Genomic DNA, 20,537 nt, shown 5'->3' on the forward strand with positions numbered 1-20,537 from the left:
ACTTGGATTTAATAACTGGTCACCCCTCCTTTGGCAGCAATAACCTAAACCAAATGTTTTCTGTAGTTGCGAATCAGACCTGCACAACAGTCAGGAGGGATTTTGGAACATTCCTCTTTAAAAAACTATTTCAGTTCAGCAATATTCTTGGGATGTCTGGTGTGAACCGCTTTCTTTAGGTCATGCCACAGCATCTCAATCAGGTTGAGGTCAGGACTCTGATTGGGCCACTCCAGAAGGAGTATTATCTTCTGTTGAAGCCATTCTGTCGTTGATTTACTTCTGTGTTTTGGGTTGTTGTCCTGTTGTATCACCCAACTTCTGTTGAGATTCAACTGGTGGACAGCCTAACATTCTCCTTCAAAATGTCTTGATAAACTTGGGAATTCATTTTTCCGTCAATGATAACAAGCTGTCCAGGGCCTGAGGCAGCAAAGCAGCTCCAAACCATGATTCTCCCTCCACCAGACTTTGCAGTTGGGATGAGGTTTTGATGTTGGTGTGCTGTGCCTTTTTAGTGCTGTGGAACATCCAGATGCTCTTTTACTATCTTCAGACGTGCAGCAATGTTATTTTTGGACAGCAGTGGCTTCTTCCGTGGTGTCCTCCCATGAACACCATTCTTGTTTAGTGTTTTACATGTCGTAGACTCATCAACAGAGATGTTAGCATGTTCCAGAGATTTCTGTAAGTCTTTAGCTGACACTCTAGGATTCTTCTTAACCTCATTGAGCATTCTGCGCTGTGCTCTTGCAGGCATCTTTGCAGGACGGCCACTCCTAGGGAGAGTAGCAACAGTGTTGAACTTTCTCCATTTATAGACAATTTGTCCTACCATGGACTGATGAACATCAAGGCTTTTAGAGATACTTTTGTAACCCTTTCCAGCTTTATGCAAGTCAACAATTCTTAATCTTGGGTCTTCTGAGATCTCTTTTGTTCGAGGCAGGGTTCACATCAGGCAATGCTTCATGTGAATAGCAATCTCAAATTTTGTGAGTGTTTTTATAGGGCAGGGCAGCTCTAACCAACATCTCCAATCTCGTCTCAATGATTGTACTCCAGCTTAACTGACTCCTGACTCCAATTAGCTTTTGGAGAAGTCATTAGCCTAGGGGGTTCACATACCTTTTTCCAACCTACACTGTGAATGCTTAAATTATGTATTCAATATAGACCTGAAAAATACAATAATTTGTGTGTTATTAGTTTAAGCAGACTGTGTTTGTCTGTTGTTGTGACTTAGATGAAGATCAGATCTAATTTAATGACCAATTTATGCAGAAATACAGATAATTCCAATGGGTTCATATACTTTTTCTTACCACTGTAAGTGTATATATGTGTCACTTTGTGACATCAGCTGATGTAAGAAGGGCTTTATAAATACATTTGATTGATTGATTGATTGATTGAAATGTTTAAAGGTTTTGACGTTGAAATAGCTAATAATGATCGTCATTCACACATGACACTGCATAGTGTATGGAGATAGGCAGCCCTGGTCCTAGAGAGCCAAATGATCTCAGGTGTTAGACTGAGCCCAGCACTAAGACACATATTAGCATCAAGCATGGTCTTAATTTAATCAATTAGCTAAGTCAATGCCATAACTGATTGACTCAAATGTTTTGGAACCAAAGCATGTACCCTCAAGATATGATAGTCTATTGAGTAGAATAGGAGATTATCACTACTAATAAATTAAATATCTTCATTGTAAATGTTTCATCACACTAACTAAGAACCAGGCTTGCCAACCAAACATTGGCATAGGGGGAATATTATAGATCTAGGACTCACCTGATCGTCGGGCGGGGCATATTTCAGGCAGGGCCCCTCGTGCCCAGCAGCGTCCACTGTCACAGCAGCATGTGGCCTTACTGAAGAGGCCGGGCAGCTCCTGGGCACAGCGCCCGTTCAGCAGACCCCCGAAACACGAGCCTGCCTGCTGGTCTGAGAGAGAGGGAACAAGACATGGTATCACACAGTTAACATACTGAACACCTTGTCATAGGTGACTAGGATGCTGTCACAGACACACATTGTCCCAGGGTAAGAGGCAGACGAACAGGCAGAACGACAGCCAGACAGACAGGCAGACAGGCAGACAGACAGGCAGACAGACAGGCAGACAGACAGGCAGACAGCGAGACAGGCAGACAGACAGGCAGACAGACAGGCAGAACGACAGGGCGACAGCCAGACAAGCAGACAGACAGGCAGGCAGCGAGACAGGCAGACAGCGAGGCAGGCAGACAGACAGGCACATCCACAAGGCCGTCGTGTGGTGTATGTGGTGTATGGGTACATGCCTAATAATTCACCCAATGTTTTTCGAAATGTGCTAATTCATCCTTTACCACTCGAATTCCGCAACACTGTTGCTAATTTCACTCAGCTAATAGCTGCTACCTTTCACCCTGCGACCTATGGCGACCTTTTTGTGGTAAATACGGGGCAGCACTTTGACATCGTTTTCACATGACTCCTTGATGTGGACGACATGTGAAATATTACAGACATCTATCAGGGGCATTTTAGATGAAGTCAAAACACACTGTCATCCCTGAAAATGAAGCATTTGGTGTTTTTTTTCTACTTCGGTGCCTGAAAACACAGTGTCCTTTCTCCTAAGCAGCCAGCCCATGACAAACACTGGTATGTGTGTCGTACTGCTGTAATTAGGGCAATAACAACACTGTTGGTACATAGTTACTAAATACTTTGTAATGACATAGAAATGCAGTGGAACAGATGTTGATATTTTGTTATTGCACAAGTGGAACAGTGTTGTTTTTTTGGGGGAGGGGGATGTTTTTTTTTTAAACCTTTTTTTAACTGGATTCTTTAGACATTCCGAATAGTGGAAAAAAATGCATGCTGGGGGAAAATAGCGCCACTACACATTATTACTAACCCAAACAGAGTGGGGGAACAATGGGCCTTCCACACTTTAGAGAAGGGCTAAGGATTTATAAAATAATAATTATAATAATATAATAATAATGCTAATTATAATATTCTTTTCAATGATATTCTGATTTTCATCTTTTCAGTTTTTGTTGGAAAGTAAGGGTTAACACTGCTGGTCTCTGGGGAGATACATCTAGTCAGACATTGGCTAGGCCATCTGAAGCTAGATAAAGGCAACTGCCATTCAACTGTATTAGGGCAAAATTTTGGAGTGACAGTGGAATCAGCCTTTTGACTTAATCACATTTTGACTTAATGGGCAGGACCATTTTTACAAAAACGTATGGAAACTTCTGTCTTCTTGAAGGCCAACATGTCACTGTGCAATAGCGAGCAGTAGTTTTCCCACGGTATAGCTAGCTAGCTTTTGTTTTGTGCTAGTTTGCAGCGGCTGCAGCAGGTATCCGACACTGAGTCAAGACCGAGTATGAATGTATCCGACACTGAGTCAAGACCGAGTACGAATGTATCCGACACTGAGTCAAGACCGAGTATGAATGTATCCGACACTGAGTCAAGACCGAGTACGAATGTATCCGACACTGAGTCAAGACCGAGTACGAATGTATCCGACACTGAGTCAAGACCGAGTACGAATGTATCCGACACTGAGTCAAGACCGAGTACGAATGTATCCGACACTGAGTCAAGACCGAGTACGAATGTATCCGACACTGAGTCAAGACCGAGTACGAATGTATCCGACACTGAGTCAAGACCGAGTACGAATGTATCCGACACTGAGTCAAGACCGAGTACGAATGTATCCGACACTGAGACAAGACAGAGTACGAATGTATCCGACACTGAGACAAGACCGAGTACGAATGTATCCGACACTGAGAAAAGACCGAGTACGAATGTATCCGACTCTGAGACAATACCGAGACACTCAATATGTGGTCTCGAGACTGGACTTGAGTACTACAACACTACAGTGGAATTCACACACGTACACACACACATTGATCTTATAGTCAGTTAACACACAAAACACACATACGTAGGCACACATACATACAACCCCCCCCCCCCCCACACACACACGAGGTACTGTGGACACACACACACACACACACAGTACTTCAGCTGGGTGTCGCCAGAAATCCCCTTTTTAAACACAAAACATTTATGGCTGCATATTTCGACAGTGTGGCGTGAGAGGTGGCTGAGCATCCTACGGTAGCCTGGCTGGCTCTACTGTATATAGGTCAGCAGGGAACTTCTGAAGAACGAGAGTGTGAGTCCCACATGTCACCCTATTCCCTATTATATAGTGCACTACTTTTGACCAAAGTACGGTGCAGCCCTAGTCTTGTCTGACATCCGTGGCTCGAAGGCCTGTATGCACATGTGGGCCTCAATAAAGAGCATGTTTTTTTTTGTTCTAGATACAGTAGAGACCCTGTGATTAAAGTACACGTTCAGGAATGTAACATGCAGAGTTACATTGTATCACCACAATTGAAATGCTGAAATGCACATATGTTGTAATTATATCTGCATCCACAACATGTCAGTCACGGTGGTGGGAGTGGGAGTGGTGGTGGTGGTGGTGGTGGGGGGGGGGGGGGGTGTTGTTATTGATTACTAATGTATTTCACAAAACATAACCCTGACCTTAGAAATTATATCCAAAATAAATATACACCCTTTGGGGGAAATCATGGGGGATCCACATCACATCAGCCAATCGCAAACCAAAACCCAGATGTTACCATGACCTTGACTTGCACAGCTAAACATTTATGTTATTTTTCTAATTTGCAAATAAATACAGAATGCCAATTGGCTCCTTTCATTGTTCTAGTGGTCATAAGGATGGATTCTATCGGAGATCATAAACCTGTACTCACACGCGCAGCAGTGTTCTAGGATATTGGACCGTTGGCTTTCATATTTTCCGAATTAATCAGCGCGGCTCAAGCAATTTCTCCAACTGTCAACACATTCAGATGAATAGAGGAGGCATACATGAAGCCGCTTACGCTTGAAGCCAATTACACTTAAGAACACTCTCTAAGGACCCCCACCCGTCCCCTATGTACAGGTCTAGCATTAGCTTCCCCTCCCCCAATCCTAACCTTAAGCATTAATAGGGGAAATGCAAAACTGACCCAAGATCGGCATCTAGGGGCAACTTGCCCCTATTTTATTTATTCCACCTTTATTTAACCAGGTAGGCTAGTTGAGAACAAGTTCTCATTTACAACTGCAACCTGGCCAAGATAAAGCAAAACAGTGTGACACAAACAACACAGAGTTACACATGGAATAAACAAACATACAGTCAATAATACAATAGAAAAAAGTCTATATTCAGTGTGTGCAAATGAGGTAGGATAAGGGAGATATGGCAATAAAGAGGCCATAGTGGCAAAATAATTACAATATAGCAATTAAACACTGGAGTGATAGATGTGCAGAAGATTAATGTGCAAGTAGAGATACGGGGGTGCAAAGGCTTAAAATAAATTAAATAAATAACAGTATGGGGATGAGGTAGTTGGATGGAATATTTACAGATGGGATATGTACAGGTGCTCTGTGCTCAGTGATCTGTGAGCTGCTCTGACAGCTGGTGCTTAAAGTTAGTGAGGGAGATATGAGTCTCCAGCTTCAGTGATTATTGCAGTTCATTCCAGTCATTGGCAGCAGAGAACTGGAAGGAAAGACGGCCAAAGGAGGAATTGGCTTCGGGGGTCACCAGTGAGATATACCTTCTGTAGCGCGTGCTATCGGTGGGTGTTGCTATGGTGACCATGGAGCTGAGATAAGGCGGGGCTTTACCTAGCAAAGACTTATAGATGACCTGGAGCCAGTGGGTTTGGCGACGAATATGAAGTGAGGGCCAGCCAACGAGAGCATACAGGTCACAGTGGTGGGTAGTATATGGGGCTTTGGTGACAAAATGGATGGCACTGTGATAGTCTGGATCCAATTTGCTGAGTAGAGTGTTGGAGGCTATTTTGTAAATGACATCGCCGAAGTCCAGGATCGGCAGGATAGTCAGTTTTATGAGGGTATGTTTGGAAGCATTCGTGAAGGAGGCTTCGTTGCGAAATAGGAAGCCGATTCTAGATTTAATTTGGATTGGAGATGCTTAATGTGAGTTTGGAAGGAGAGTTTACAGTCTAACCAGACACCTTGGTATTTGTAGTTGTCCACATAAGTCAGAACCGTCCAGAGTAGTGATGCTGGACGAGCGGGCAGCTGTGGGCAGCGATCGGTTGAAGAGCATGCATTTAGTTTTACTTGCATTTAAGAGCAGTTGGAGGCTACGGAAGGAGTGTGGTATGGTATTGAAGCTCGTCTGGAGGTTAGTTAACACAGTGTCCAAAGAAAGGCCAGAAGTATACAGAATGGTGTCGTCTGCGTAGAGGTGGATCAGAGAATCACCAGCAGCAAGAGCGACATCATTGATGTATACATCTAGCCTCAGCCTCAGTGCAGTGGGCAGCTGGGAGGAGGTGCTCTTATTCTCCATGGACTTAACAATGTCCCAGAACTTGTTGGAGTTTGTGCTACAGGATGCACATTTCTGTTTGAAAAAGCTAGCCTTTGCTTTCCTAACTGCCTGTGTTAACTGACCCCTACAGCACCAAACCTTTGCCAACCCTCTTGGAGAGCTACTTTTGTTCCAGCCCAACACACCTGGCTGGGCCGTATTAATTAGGAATCAAAACTAAGAAAACGGATGGAAACAGAGAGGGACTCCCTGAACTTGTCCAATGAGGAACACTTGTTTTGCTACAAACATTTTGCCACGTTGTGCTCTTGTAACCGTATAGCTTCCGTCCCTCTCCTCGCACCTACCTGGGATCGAACCAGGGACCCTCTGCACACATCGACAACTGACACCCACGAAGCATCGTTACTCATCGCTTCACAAAAGCCATGGCCCTTGCAGAGCAAGGGGAACAACTACTTCACGGTCTCAGAGCGAGTGACGTCACCAATTGAAACGCTATTAGCACAAACCACCGCTAACTAGCTAGCCATTTCACATCGTTTACACTCTAATGAATACTGCCCTGGTTCTACTAATCAGCTGCTGATCAGGACCTTGATTAGCTGTATCAGGGCTGGAGGGCTTTAACAAAAAACCTGCATTCCCTGTCGCTTCACTAATTGACAAAGTAGTCCACAAACTTTGTGTGCTGTAGATCTACATCCAACACTAATGAAAAGACTAACCAAACCCAGGAGCTTGCTACGTCTGATCTAATCTAATAGAGTCTGTTCAGTGTTCTTTTGTTGGACTTTCTGAGGGCTGAGGGAGAGAGGGAAAGAGCTAGGAGTTGAGGGAGGAAGAGAGTGGGACCAGTGCAATGTACTTTATCTCTGGAGCTGGTTATCTGCTAATGGCTGTCCTGGAGAGACAGAGGAGCCAGAGACATGGCAACAGGCCAGACCGGCAAATGCCTTAAGCTCTGGAGACGAGGCCTGCGTCCCAAATTGCCTATGGGCTTTGGTCAAAAGTAGTGCACTACCTAGGGAATAGGGCCTCATTTGGGACACAAACGAGGGGGCTTCCAGCTGTTAAACCACATTTCCTCTCTTACTCTTTGGACGGTCTTTCTTTCTGTACAAAAATGTTGACCTTGATAAAATACCTATTATCTAGAATCATCTCTACATACAGACGTCAAAGTTGAATGTCACTTTGCAGCATGAAACCACCTCACTTGACACGTCCTCCTTTACCTTGACCTCTCTTTCTCCCACCACTCTCTCCTCATCCTGTCTCAACTAGGGGAATGTGAGGTGTGTGATGGGTGGTAACTTGTGGGTTAAGGTCCAGCTGCTGACACTGTTTGATCTCTACCCAACACACACACACACACACACACACACACACACACACACACACACACACACACACACACACACACACACACACACACACACACACACACACATCCTCCCCCCATTCTCCACTTGTCAGAGCATGCTTCAGATGGAGGGGTAGCCTGGCCTGGTCTGGAGATGGAGGGGTAGCCTAGTGTTTAGAGCGTTGGACTAGTAACCGGAAGGTTGCAAGTTCAAACCCCCGAGCTGACAAGGTACAAATATGTCGTTCTGCTCCTGAACAGGCAGTTAACCCACTGTTCCTAGGCCGTCATTGAAAATAAGAATTTGTTCTTAACTGACTTGCCTAGTAAAATAAAGGTAAATAACACTGGTAAGCCATAACCATGGTAACCCTGCTCTGTAGTTTGTAATTGGCCCAGACACACAACAGTACAGGAGAGAGAGAGAAAAACTAAGAAGAGAGAGAGTTCATATTTTATTGTTTATTTCACTTGCTTTGGCAATGCAAAACATATGTTTCCCATGCCAATAAAACCCCTTAAATTGAATTGAGAGACAGAGAGAGAGAGTGACACCGAGAGAGTGAGAGTGACATAGAGAGTGCGAGAGTGACGCAGAGAGAGAGTGACGCAGAGAGAGAGAGTAATAGAGAGAGACCGAGGGAGAGAGAGAGAGACCAAGAGAGAGACACAGAGAAAGTGAGAGAGACCAAGAGAGAGAGAGAGAGAGAGTGAGAGAGTGACACAGAGAGAGTGAGAGAGAGACAGGGAGAGAGAGAGAGAGACCGAGAGAGAGAGAGAGAGAGAGAGAGAGACAGAGAGAGAGAGAGGGAGAGAGAGAGAGACCAAGAGAGAGTGAGAGTGACACCGAGAGAGTGAGAGTAACATAGAGAGTGCGAGAGTGACGCAGAGAGAGAGTGAGAGAGAGAGAGAGAGAGACCAAGAGAGAGACACAGAGAAAGTGAGAGAGACCAAGAGAGAGAGAGAGAGAGAGTGAGAGAGTGACACAGAGAGAGTGAGAGAGAGACAGGGAGAGAGAGAGAGAGACCGAGAGAGAGAGAGAGAGAGAGAGAGAGACAGAGAGAGAGAGAGGGAGAGAGAGAGAGACCAAGAGAGAGTGAGAGTGACACCGAGAGAGTGAGAGTAACATAGAGAGTGCGAGAGTGACGCAGAGAGAGAGTGAGAGAGAGAGAGAGAGAGAGAGCGAGAGCGAGAGAGTGACACAGAGTGTGAGAGAGAGAGACACACACACACAAGGCTCCTGATGGGCCTTTCTAATTCACATGAAAGCCCAGATCTGCTGATGGAGTAAGAGAGAGCTGGGTCTCGGGCTTCGGGTTCGATGACATGGGTTGTTAACAAGAAACCTGATGACAATGACTTGCACCTTTCTTTCCAAGCCAGCAGCGGAGAGACACTGACGTTTAGCCTCTCCGTCTCAACATTCCAGATTCCAAGTATCTCTGGTGAGGATCGGGGTTAGTGGGGAACTTTCAGTCATAAAATAGGTGGTGATAGCCACAAACTTTGATTTGGTATAGTCCTATACTACAAGGCCAAAGGTTTCATGTACAGTAAATATGGAATAGCTTCAAACCTCATGATGGATGGACGAATACCAACGATTAAGTGCTTTTGATTAATTTATTTTAAGTCTACCTTTACTTATCCAGGTAAATGTACTAAAAATCAAATCCCTTTTTCAAAAGAATCGGGTCTTTATAAGGTTATCGTGCACAAGTTCCATTTCTAAAAAGCAACTATATACAATTTACCAGAGTTACCATCTAAGCCACCAACCATGAGTAAATAAGATTACTAGCTATGTGGTAGGCCATTATGATGGAATGACTAGGGCTAAGTCACAATAGAGCTTTCTGGATGAATGGGCTTTAACACAAGGGGAACACCAAATCCAATATCCGCAAACAGGAAGAGTGGACAGAGAGAGAAACAGAGAGACAGAGAGACAGAGTGAAGAAAGGGACAGAGAGACAGAGAGAAGATAGAGAGAGAGAGACAGAGAGACAGAACAAAGATAGAGAGAGAGAGAAAGAGTTAGAGTGGACAGAGAGAGAGAGTTAGAGAGAGACAGAGAGAAAGAGTTAGAGAGGCAGAGAGAGAGACAGAGCGAAGAGAGAGACAGAGAGAAACAGAGAGACAGAGAGAGACAGAGTGAAGAAAGAGACAGAGACAGAGTGAAGAGAGAGAGACAGGGAGAGGCAGAGAGAGACAGAGAGACAGAGTGAAGAGAGAGAGAGATGCAGAGATAGAGAGAGAAACAGAGAGACAGAGACAGAGTGAAGAAAGAGACAGAGACAGAGAGACAGAGCGAAGAGAGAGAGTGAGAGAGAGAGAGAGAGAGAGAGAGAGAGAGAGAGAGAGAGAGAGAGAGAAAGAGTTAGAAAGAGTTAGAGAGAGACAGAACACAGAGTACAGAGAGAGACAGAGAGACAGCGCATAGAGAGAGAGAAAGAGAGAAAGAGTTAGAAAGAGTTAGAGAGAGACAGAACACAGAGTACAGAGAGAGACAGAGAGACAGCGCATAGAGAGAGAGAAAGAGAGAAAGAGTTAGAAAGAGTTAGAGAGAGACAGAACACAGAGTACAGAGAAAGAGAGAGATCGAGAGAGACTGCCTGTAGTTACACACTGAGTAAATGAATCTGAGAGGAACTGGTGGTCAGCAGTCTCAGCACTGTGCAGATTACACAGGGATAATACTGCACCTGAAACAACACACACACACGCACTCGCACGCACGCGCACACACACAAATGGGGGGAAAAAACGCACATGCCCACACAGAAACACACACACACACATGCCCAGTTGCGCGCACACACACACACACACACACACACACAGTGGGTAACGTGAAAGTCAAGCTTAAGCCAAAGGCTATGGGTAAATGAAAATAAATCCAGTTTCTGGTAATGTGGACTAATACCCAAACAATACATCACCCAGATGCTAGCAGGACTACCAGATGCTAGCAGGACTACCAGATGCTAGCAGGACTACCAGATGCTAGCAGGACTACCAGATGCTAGCAGGACTACCAGATTTACATTGGATGAGTGTTAAAACCACTACTAGAGAAAATATACACGTAGATCCACTAAACTTTCTGGTTTCTACTAGAATCTACTTACCAATGCATCGAGTTTTGTCAGGAGACGGGATGTAGCCAGAGGGACAAACACAAGAGTAACTGCCCACCGAGTTGAAACACTGTCCTCCGTCACACATGCGGGAAATGGTGACACACTCATCCACATCTGACAGGAAAGAGATACACGTTATAACCTGGTGTCTCATTGGTGTCAGACAGCAAGGAAAATCTTTGACTCATGTATCACCTATGACTAAATGTCATTTTTGTTGAAATGTGTATTTTGTGAATGTGAATAAAATACTGTAAGCTATAATTCCCAATCTCCACAATACACAAAACAACACAAAATTAAAGACCACATTTTTCACAAATTTATTTCACAAATAGGGACAAATTTACATTTTCTGTATATACTGCTGCCTACACAATTGCCCCTTGTGGGATAAATAAGGTATTTTGAATTTAAATTGAATTCAACTTTGCAGTCTGCCTACAGTAAGGGGCTACAGTAAGGCTACGCCCCAAATAGCACCCTATTCCCTATATAGTGCACTACATACGTACTAGGTTGTCATTCGGGACTCAACCCTAAGCCAGTACTGTGCTGAATGGCCTCTCACTGTTAATCCCAGTGTATATCTTTACAAAGAGTGACTTGCACTTGAAGAATCCAAAAGCATGTTGGAGAGGCAGTAAAAAGAAAAGAGAGGGAAAAGCGTGAGAGGAGGTTCGTATTTACCTTTGTCACTGAAACAGTGGGCTCAGTGTTGGGACTGTTACCTCAGTAAACTACAGTCTGCAGCACTAACATACTGGACCACGTCTCAAAAAAAAAAAAAAAAACGACTTGGAGAGAGGAAGACGCCATTTTGAGAATTCAAGGGAAGGAACGTCTCAATGTTCAGGTATTTTGTTCAGGGACAGTAGGACAGATATTTACCTTGTCAGCTCGGGGGATTCGATCATGCAACCTTTCGGTTACTAGTCCAACGCTCTAATCACTAGGCTACCCTAGAGTCTACCTGAGTAGACTCCACACTGAAAGAAAGAGACCTCAAGGATACTTCTTTGATTCTAACTGTGTTGACTTTTTAAATGCTAGACCCTATTTGAAATATAAACACGTAGACAATTCGATCATTGTTTACGAGGATGTAATTAGGGGTGAATGAGCGGTTTCGTAAATAAGTACCTTGCACCTAGAGGGTGAAACAGACGTATGTTATAGACGAACTGAGAAGATTAAAGAGATGGTAGGAGGATAGCAATTAGCCACGAGGCTAACACAACAACGGGAATTGGCGAGGGTCGAGCCTAAAGCCCAAGGAATTTACAAGACTGTAATTACGAGGTTCTAAATAGCTTGTTAAGTGTCTTGGACTCTGAAATGGTTTCAGAGGAAAGCCTTGTCATGAGTAGGCATTAGGCTAAGGCCAAAAGGCAGAAGGCCTAACATACGGCTTGCATAGAGGAACGTTGGGAGTTGGGAGTGACGTGTGGGACAATAACACTCAGTGTTTAAGTTTAAAGTGTGGTATTTCAGTTTTAAACCTAAAACCTGCCGTTTATCCTTACCGACAACCCTGTTCCTGGAGAGCCTCCGTCTTGTAGGTCAACTCCAACCCTGTTCCTGGAGAGCTACTGTCCTCTAGGTTAACCTTAACCCTGTTCCTGGTGAGCTACTGTCCTCTAGGTCAACCTTAACCCTGTTCCTGGAGAGCTACTGTCCTGTAGGTTTTCACTCCAACCCTGTTCCTGGAGAGCTACCATCCTGTAGGTCAACTCCAACCCTGTTCCTGGAGAGCTACTGTCCTCTAGGTTAACCTTAACCCTGTTCCTGGTGAGCTACTGTCCTCTAGGTCAACCTTAACCCTGTTCCTGGTGAGCTACTGTCCTCTAGGTCAACCTTAACCCTGTTCCTGGAGAGCTACTGTCCTGTAGGTTTTCACTCCAACCCTAATCTAGAACACTTGATTCTAATAATTAGCTGGTTGATAAACTGAACCAGGTTAGTTACAACTGGGGTTGGAGTTAAAACCTACAAGAGGGCAGTTCTACAGGAACAGGATTGGAGAGCCCTGCCTTAAACTCTCAAAGTTATAACTCACCCTAACCCTAGAGGTTCTTGAGGTCTATACAGTCATAATCTTTACGAGCTAAAGAAATAATTGTAACGATGCATGTCCATAAATCACAGTTCTGCCGTTTGCTTCGGTTTAGACAAACGTTACATATAGACCAGATTTGATGAGATCATGTTGCTAACACCCACTTCTCACTAAATCATCTTACTGTTTCATTCCATGTACCCAGTGTGTTCACAAAGATGTCACACCCCTTGACTTTTTCCACATTTTGTTGTATTACAGGCTGAATTTAAAATGGAATTACATTTAGATTTTTGTTCACTGCCCTACACAAAATACCCCATAATGTCAAAGTAGAATTATGTTTTTTTTAATTTGTTTTTAAATGTATTACAAATGAAAAGCTGAAATGTCTTGAGTCAATAAGTACTCAACCCCTTTGTTATGGCAGGAGTAAAAATGTGCTTAACAAGTTACTTAATAGGTTGTATGGACTCACTCTTGTGTGCAATAGAGTTTTACATAACAATTATCTGTAAGGTCACTCAGTCGAGCAGTGAATTTTAAACACAGATTTAACCACAAAAGAACAGGGAGGTTTTCCAATGCCTCAAAGAAGGGCTCCTATTGGTAGACGGGTAAAAAAGTCTGACATTGACTATCCGTTTGAGCAGGTGAAGTTACTCATTACACTTCGGATGGTGTATCAATATACCCAGTCACTACAAAGATACAGGCGTCCTTCCTACCTCAGTTGCCGGAGAACAAGGAAACCACTCAGGGATTTCACCATGAGGCCATTGGTGCATTGCTAGTTCAAATCAATATAAAAAGCAGACATTGAATGTTCCTTTTGAGTATGGTGAGTATAAATTACTTTTTGAGTATTAATTACACTTTGGATGGTGTATTAATACACCCAGTCACTACAAAGATACAGGTGTCCTTCCTAACTCAGTTGATGGAGAGGAAGGAAACTTCCCCATGAGGCCAATGGGGACTTTAAAACAGTAACAGAGTTTAATGGCTGTGATATGAGAAAACGTAGGGTTGATCAACAACATTGTAGTTATTCCACAATACTAAGCTGTTTGCAACAAGGCACTAAAGTAATAGAGCAAAACATTTGGCAAAGCAATTAACGTTTTGTACTGAATACTTAGTGTTATATTTGGGGCAAATCCAATCAACACATAATTGAGTACCTCTCTCCATATTTTCAAGCATAGTGTTATCATGTTATGGGTATGCTCGTAATCGTTAAGGACGTTTTTTAGGATAAAAAATAAACAGAATGGAGCTAAGCACAGGAACAAATCCTAGAGGAAAACCTGGTTCAGTCTGCTTTCCACTAGACACTGGGAGATTAATTCAGCAGGACAATAACCTAAAACACAAGGCCAAATCCACACTGGAGTTGCTTACCATGAAGACAGTGAATGTTCCTGAGTGCCCGAGTTACAGTTTTGACTTAAATCTACTCGAAAATCTATGGCAAGACCTGAAAATGGTTGTCTAGCAATGATCAACAACCAATTTGACTGAGCTTGAAGAATTTGGAAAATGGGCAAATGTTACACAATCCAGGTGTGGAAAGCTCTTAGAGACATACCCAGAAAGACTCACAGCTGTAATCACTGCCAAAAGCGATTCTAACATGTGTTTGAGTCAGGGGGTTGAATACTTATCTAACCAAGACATATTAGTGTTTTATTTATCATATATTTTGTTCAAATGTTAGAATGTTTCTTCCACTTTGACACTACAGATTATTTTGTGTAGATCGTTGACAATTCAATCCATTTTAATCCCACTTTGTAACACAACAAAATGTGGAAAAAGTCAAGGGGTGTGAAAACTTTCTGAAGGTTCAAGTAGTGGACTTCTGTATATTCCTTAGGATGTTAAAGAAATACTCATTACAATACCCAACAAAACTATACAGGGTAGCCGAGTGGTTAAAGCGTTGGACTGGTCACCGGAAGGTTGCAAGTTCAAATCCCTGAGCTGACAAGGTACAAATCTGTCGTTCTGCCCCTGAACAGGCAGTTAACCCACTGTTCCTAGACCGTCATTGAAAATAAGAATTTGTTCTTAACTGACTAAACTTAGTTAAATAAAGATAAAACATTATTTTTTTTATCTTACTTCAATATCCATTATTGTGTATCTTCAGCGGTTTAACGGTAAATTAGATAAAAAGGGAAATGAGAGAAAAAAGTATAATTAAGCCCAAATGTCCGCCACCATTTCCTGTGTTACTCACCCTCGCACTTCTGGGAGCCCTCTTTCTGCCTGTGGCCAGCTGGACACTTGCACTCGTACGAACCCACGGTGTTGATGCAATTTCCTCCCTGGCAGAGTCCCGGGATGGCCTGGCACTCGTCAACATCTGGGCAAATGAGAGTGGACACAACGTTGACACAAACCGCCTGGTAAGTTGACACAAACCGCCTGGTACGTTGACACAAACCGCCTGGTACGTTGAAACAAACCACCTGGTACGTTGACACAAACCGCCTGGTATGTTGAAACAAACCGCCTCGTACGCTAACACAAACCGCCTGGTATGTTGAAACAAACCACCTGGTACGTTGACACAAACCGCCTGGTATGTTGAAACAAACCACCTGGTACGTTGACACAAACCGCCTGGTATGTTGAAACAAACCACCTGGTACCGACTAGAGCAGGTGTTCAAAATGTTTTGTAAACTCAGTGTGTATCCAAATGGTTTGTGGTATCTGTAGTAGCAACCTGTCTCTAGTGGTATCTCTAGTAGCAACCTGTCTCTAGTGGTATCTCTAGTAGCAACCTGTCTCTAGTGGTTTCTCTAGTAGCAACCTGTCTCTAGTGGTTTCTCTAGTAGCAACCTGTCTCTAGTGGTATCTCTAGTAGCAACCTGTCTCTAGTGGTATCTCTAGTAGCAACCTGTCTCTAGTGGTATCTAATCTCTGATAGATCCCAGTTACCCAGTTAACCATGTTAATCCATACACAGTACTAATATCTGATAGATCCAAGTTACCCAGTTACCCATGTTAATCCATACACAGTAGTAATCTCTGGTAGATCCCAGTTACCCAGTTACCCATGTTAATCCATACACAGTAGTAATCTCTGATAGATCCCAGTTACCCATGTTAATCCATACACAGTAGTAATCTCTGATAGATCCCAGTTACCCATGTTAATCCATACACAGTAGTAATCTCTGGTAGAGCAGTCGGATAACCCGAAGAATCATAACTGTTATTATAACTGTTGAAACGGTTGACTATCAGAGGGTTTGGTTAGCTTAGATCTTTCATTGAATTTACAATACACTCAAACCAAAATGGCTGCTTTAGCTTTGGCATATCATAACATGCATGTCTCTAGGCTCAGTTAGATGATGAATGAGCACTCCTCTCTCTCTTGTCTCTCTCTCATCAGTCAGGTTGAGACTACCACATGCACATATTAGGACATATTTGGTTTTGATGTTCCAGTCAGGTTGAGACTACCACAGACCCGTGATGCTCCCCATAAACTCCTTGGCAGGGATTTCAAACATGGAGAGAATGGCTCCATACTGCAGTGATTTAACCCACGCTTGTCTCAGTCTGCAGCATGGCAGCCTTTTCTTCCCCATCACCCCACACTGGTGTCAGTATGCCATCTGGAATGGCTTGGCCGTAATGTCTACCACATTGGTGGTGGGGCGACAAAGTGTTAATAAACAACACACCTAACGCTTTTTTTGGTTTGTGGCTTCATTCTTTACTAACATCTGCAAAGCAGAGTTATATTTGCTGTATTTGTGTACATGATAGGTAAATGTAGATCAAGTAAATGTACTATTTGATATACTGCAGATTTTGCAGGTTTTCCTACTTGCAAAGCATGTAGAGGTCTGTAATTTTTATCACAGGTACACTTCAACTGTGAGAGACGGAATCTAAAACAAAAATCCAGAAAATCACATTGTATGATTTTTAAGTAATTAATTTGCATTTTATTACATGACAAAAGTATTTGATCACCTACCAACCAGTAAGAATTCCGGCTCTCACAGACCTGTTAGTTTTTCTTTAAGAAGCCCTCCTGTTCTCCACTCATTACCTGTATTAACTGCACCTGTTTGAACTTGTTACCTGTATAAAAGACACCTGTCCACACACTCAATCAAACAGACTCTAACCTCTCCACACTTGCCAAGACCAGAGAGCTGTGTAAGGACATCAGGGATAAAATTGTAGATCTGCACAAGGCTGGGATGGGCTACAGGACAATAGACAAGCAGCTTGGTGAGAAGGCAACAACTGTTGGCGCAATTATTAGAAAATGGAAGAAGTTCAAGATGACGGTCAATCAACCTCGGTCTGGGGCTCCATGCAAGATCTCACCTTGTGGGGCATCAATGATCATGAGGAAGGTGAGGGATCAGCCCAGAACTACTACCTTATCAATGACCTGAAGAGAGCTGGGACCACAGTCTTAAAGAAAACCATTAGTAACACACTACGCCGTCATGGATTAAAATCCTGCAGCGCACGCAAGGTCCCCCTGCTCAAGCCAGCGCATGTCCAGGCCCGTCTGAAGTTTTCCAATGACCATCTGGATGATCCATAGGAGGAATGGGAGAAGGTCATGTGGTCTGATGAGACAAAAATAGAGCTTTTTGATCTAAACTCCACTCGCCGTGTTTGGGGGAAGAAGAAGGATGAGTACAACCCCAAGAACACCCTCCCAACCGTGAAGCATGGAGGTGGAAACATCATTCTTTGGGGATGCTTTTCTGCAAAGGGGACAGGACGACTGCACCCTATTGAGGGGAGGATGGATTGGGCCATGTATCGCGAGATCTTGGCCAACAACCTCCTTCCCTCAGTAAGAGATTTGAAGATGGGTCGTGGCTGGGTCTTCCAGCATGACAACGACCCGAAACACACAGCCAGGGCAACAAAGGAGTGGCTCCGTAAGAAGCATCTCAAGGTCCTGGAGTGGCCTAGCCAGTCTCCAGACCTGAACCCAATAGAACATCTTTGGAGGGAGCTGAAAGTCCGTATTGCCCAGCGACAGCCCCAAAACCTGAAGGATCTGGAGAAGGACTGTATGGAGGAGTGGGCCAAAATCCATGCTGCAGTGTGTGCAACCATGGTCAAGAACTACAGGAAAGATATGATCTCTGTAATTGCAAACAAAGGTTTCTGTACCAAGTACTAAGTTCGGCTTTTCTGATGTATCAAATGCTTATGTCATGCAATAAAATGCAAATGAATTACTTAAAAAAACATACAATGTGATTTTCTGGATTTTTGTTTTAGATTCTGTCTCTCACAGTTGAAGTATACCTATGATAAAAATTACAGACCTCTACATGCTTTGTAAGTAGGAAAACCTGCAAAATCGGCAGTGTACCAAATACTTGTTCTCCCCACTGTAGGTACATGTAGATCAGATGTAGATATAGGTACATGTAGATCAGATGTAGATATAGGTACATGTAGATCAGATGTAGATATAGGTACATGTAGATATAGGTACAGTGAGGGAAAAACGTATTTGATCCCCTGCTGATTTTGTACGTTTGCCCACTGACAAAGAAATTATCCGTCTATAATTTTAATGGTAGGTTTATTTGAACAGTGAGAGACAGGATAACAACAAAAAAATCCAGAAAAACGCATGTCAAAAATGTTATAAATTGATTTGCATTTCAATGAGGGAAATAAGTATTTGACCCCCTCTCAATCAGAAAGATTTCTGGCTCCCAGGTGTTTTTTATACAGGTAACGAGCTGAAATTAGGAGCACACTCTTAATGGGAGCTTGTTACCTGTATAAAAGAAACCTGTCCACAGAAGCTATCAGTCAATCAGATTCCAAATGCTCCACCATGGCCAAGACCAAAGAGTTCTCCAAGGATGTCAGGGACAAGATTGTAGACCTACACAAGGCTGTAATGGGGTTAAAGACCATCGCCAAGCAGCTTGGTGAGAAGGTGACAACACCTGGTGCGATTATTCGCAAATGGAAGAAACACAAAAGAACTGTCAATCTCCCTCGGCCTGGGGCTCCATGCAAGATCTCACCTTGTGGAGTTGCAATGATCATGAGAACAGTGAGGAATCAGCTCAGAACTACAGGGGAGGAGGATCTTGTCAATGACCTCAAGGCATTTGGGACCATAGTCAACAAGAAAACAATTGGTAACACACTACGCCGTGAAGGACTGAAATCCTGCAGCGCCCGCAAGATCCCCCTGCTCAAGAAAGCACATATACATGCCCGTCTGAAATTTGCCAGTGAACATCTGAATGATTCAGAGGACAACTGGATGAAAGTGTTGTGGTCAGATGAGACCAAAATGGAGCTCTTTGGCATCAACTCAACTCGCCGTGTTTGGAGGAGGAGGAATGCTGCCTATGACCCCAAGAACACCATCCCCACCGTCAAACATGGAGGTGGAAACATTATGCATTGGGGGTGTTTTTCTACTAAGGGGACAGGACAACTTCACCACATCAAAGAGACGATGGACAGGGCCATGTACCGTCAAATCTTGGGTGAGAACCTCCTTCCTTCAGCCAGGGCATTGAAAATGGGTTGTGAATGGGTATTCCAGCATGACAATGACCCAAAACACACGGCCAAGGCAACAAAGGAGTGGCTCAAGGAGAAGTACATTGAGGTCCTGGACTAGCCAGTCTCCAGACCTTAATCCCATAGAAAATCTGTGGAGGGAGCTGAAGGTTCGAGTTGCCAAACGTCAGCCTCGAAACCTTAATGACTTGGAGAAGATCTGCAAAGAGAAGTGGGACAAAATCCCTCCTGAGATGTGTGCAAACTACAAGAAACGTCTGACCTCTGTGATTGCCAACAAGGGTTTTGCCACCAAGTACTAAGTCATGTTTTGCAGAGGGGTCAAATACTTATTTCCCTCATTAAAATGCAAATCAATTTATAACATTTTTGACATGCGTTTTTCTGGATTTTTTTGTTGTTATCCTGTCTCTCACTGTTCAAGATAAACCTACCATTAAAATTATAGACGGATCATTTCTTTGTCAGTGGATATAGGTACATGTAGATATGGGTACATGTAGATCAGATGTAGATATAGGTAAATGTAGATCAGATGTAGATATAGGTACATGTAGATCAGATGTAGATATAGGTACATGTAGATCAGATGTAGATATAGGTACATGTAGATCAGATGTAGATATAGGTACATGTAGATCAGATGTAGATATAGGTACATGTAGATCAGATGTAGATATAGGTACATGTAGATCAGATGTAGATATAGGTACATGTAGATATGGGTACATGTAGATCAGATGTAGATATAGGTAAATGTAGATCAGATGTAGATATAGGTAAATGTAGATCAGATGTAGATATAGGTACATGTAGATCAGATGTAGATATAGGTAAATGTAGATCAGATGTAGATATAGGTACATGTAGATCAGATGTAGATATAGGTAAATGTAGATCAGATGTAGATATAGGTACATGTAGATCAGATGTAGATATAGGTACATGTAGATCAGATG

At 43.3% G+C, this 20,537-nt stretch overlaps 1 protein-coding gene across 1 annotated transcript in view; it reads right to left on the reverse strand.

The window, feature by feature from the left end:
* Positions 1–20,537, reverse strand: part of LOC110524943 (fibrillin-2) — a 322,130-nt gene that overhangs the window by 241,534 nt on the left and 60,059 nt on the right. The window contains exons 7-9 of the mRNA XM_036976697.1: positions 15,259–15,384; positions 10,943–11,068; positions 1,804–1,956 (exon numbers count right to left, since the gene is read on the reverse strand). Coding sequence (XP_036832592.1) covers positions 1,804–1,956; positions 10,943–11,068; positions 15,259–15,384 — 405 coding nt within the window. The remainder of the gene's footprint in view (positions 1–1,803; positions 1,957–10,942; positions 11,069–15,258; positions 15,385–20,537) is intronic.

Source organism: Oncorhynchus mykiss, chromosome 5, assembly GCF_013265735.2.
Source record: "Oncorhynchus mykiss isolate Arlee chromosome 5, USDA_OmykA_1.1, whole genome shotgun sequence".
Classification (NCBI taxonomy): domain Eukaryota; kingdom Metazoa; phylum Chordata; class Actinopteri; order Salmoniformes; family Salmonidae; genus Oncorhynchus; species Oncorhynchus mykiss.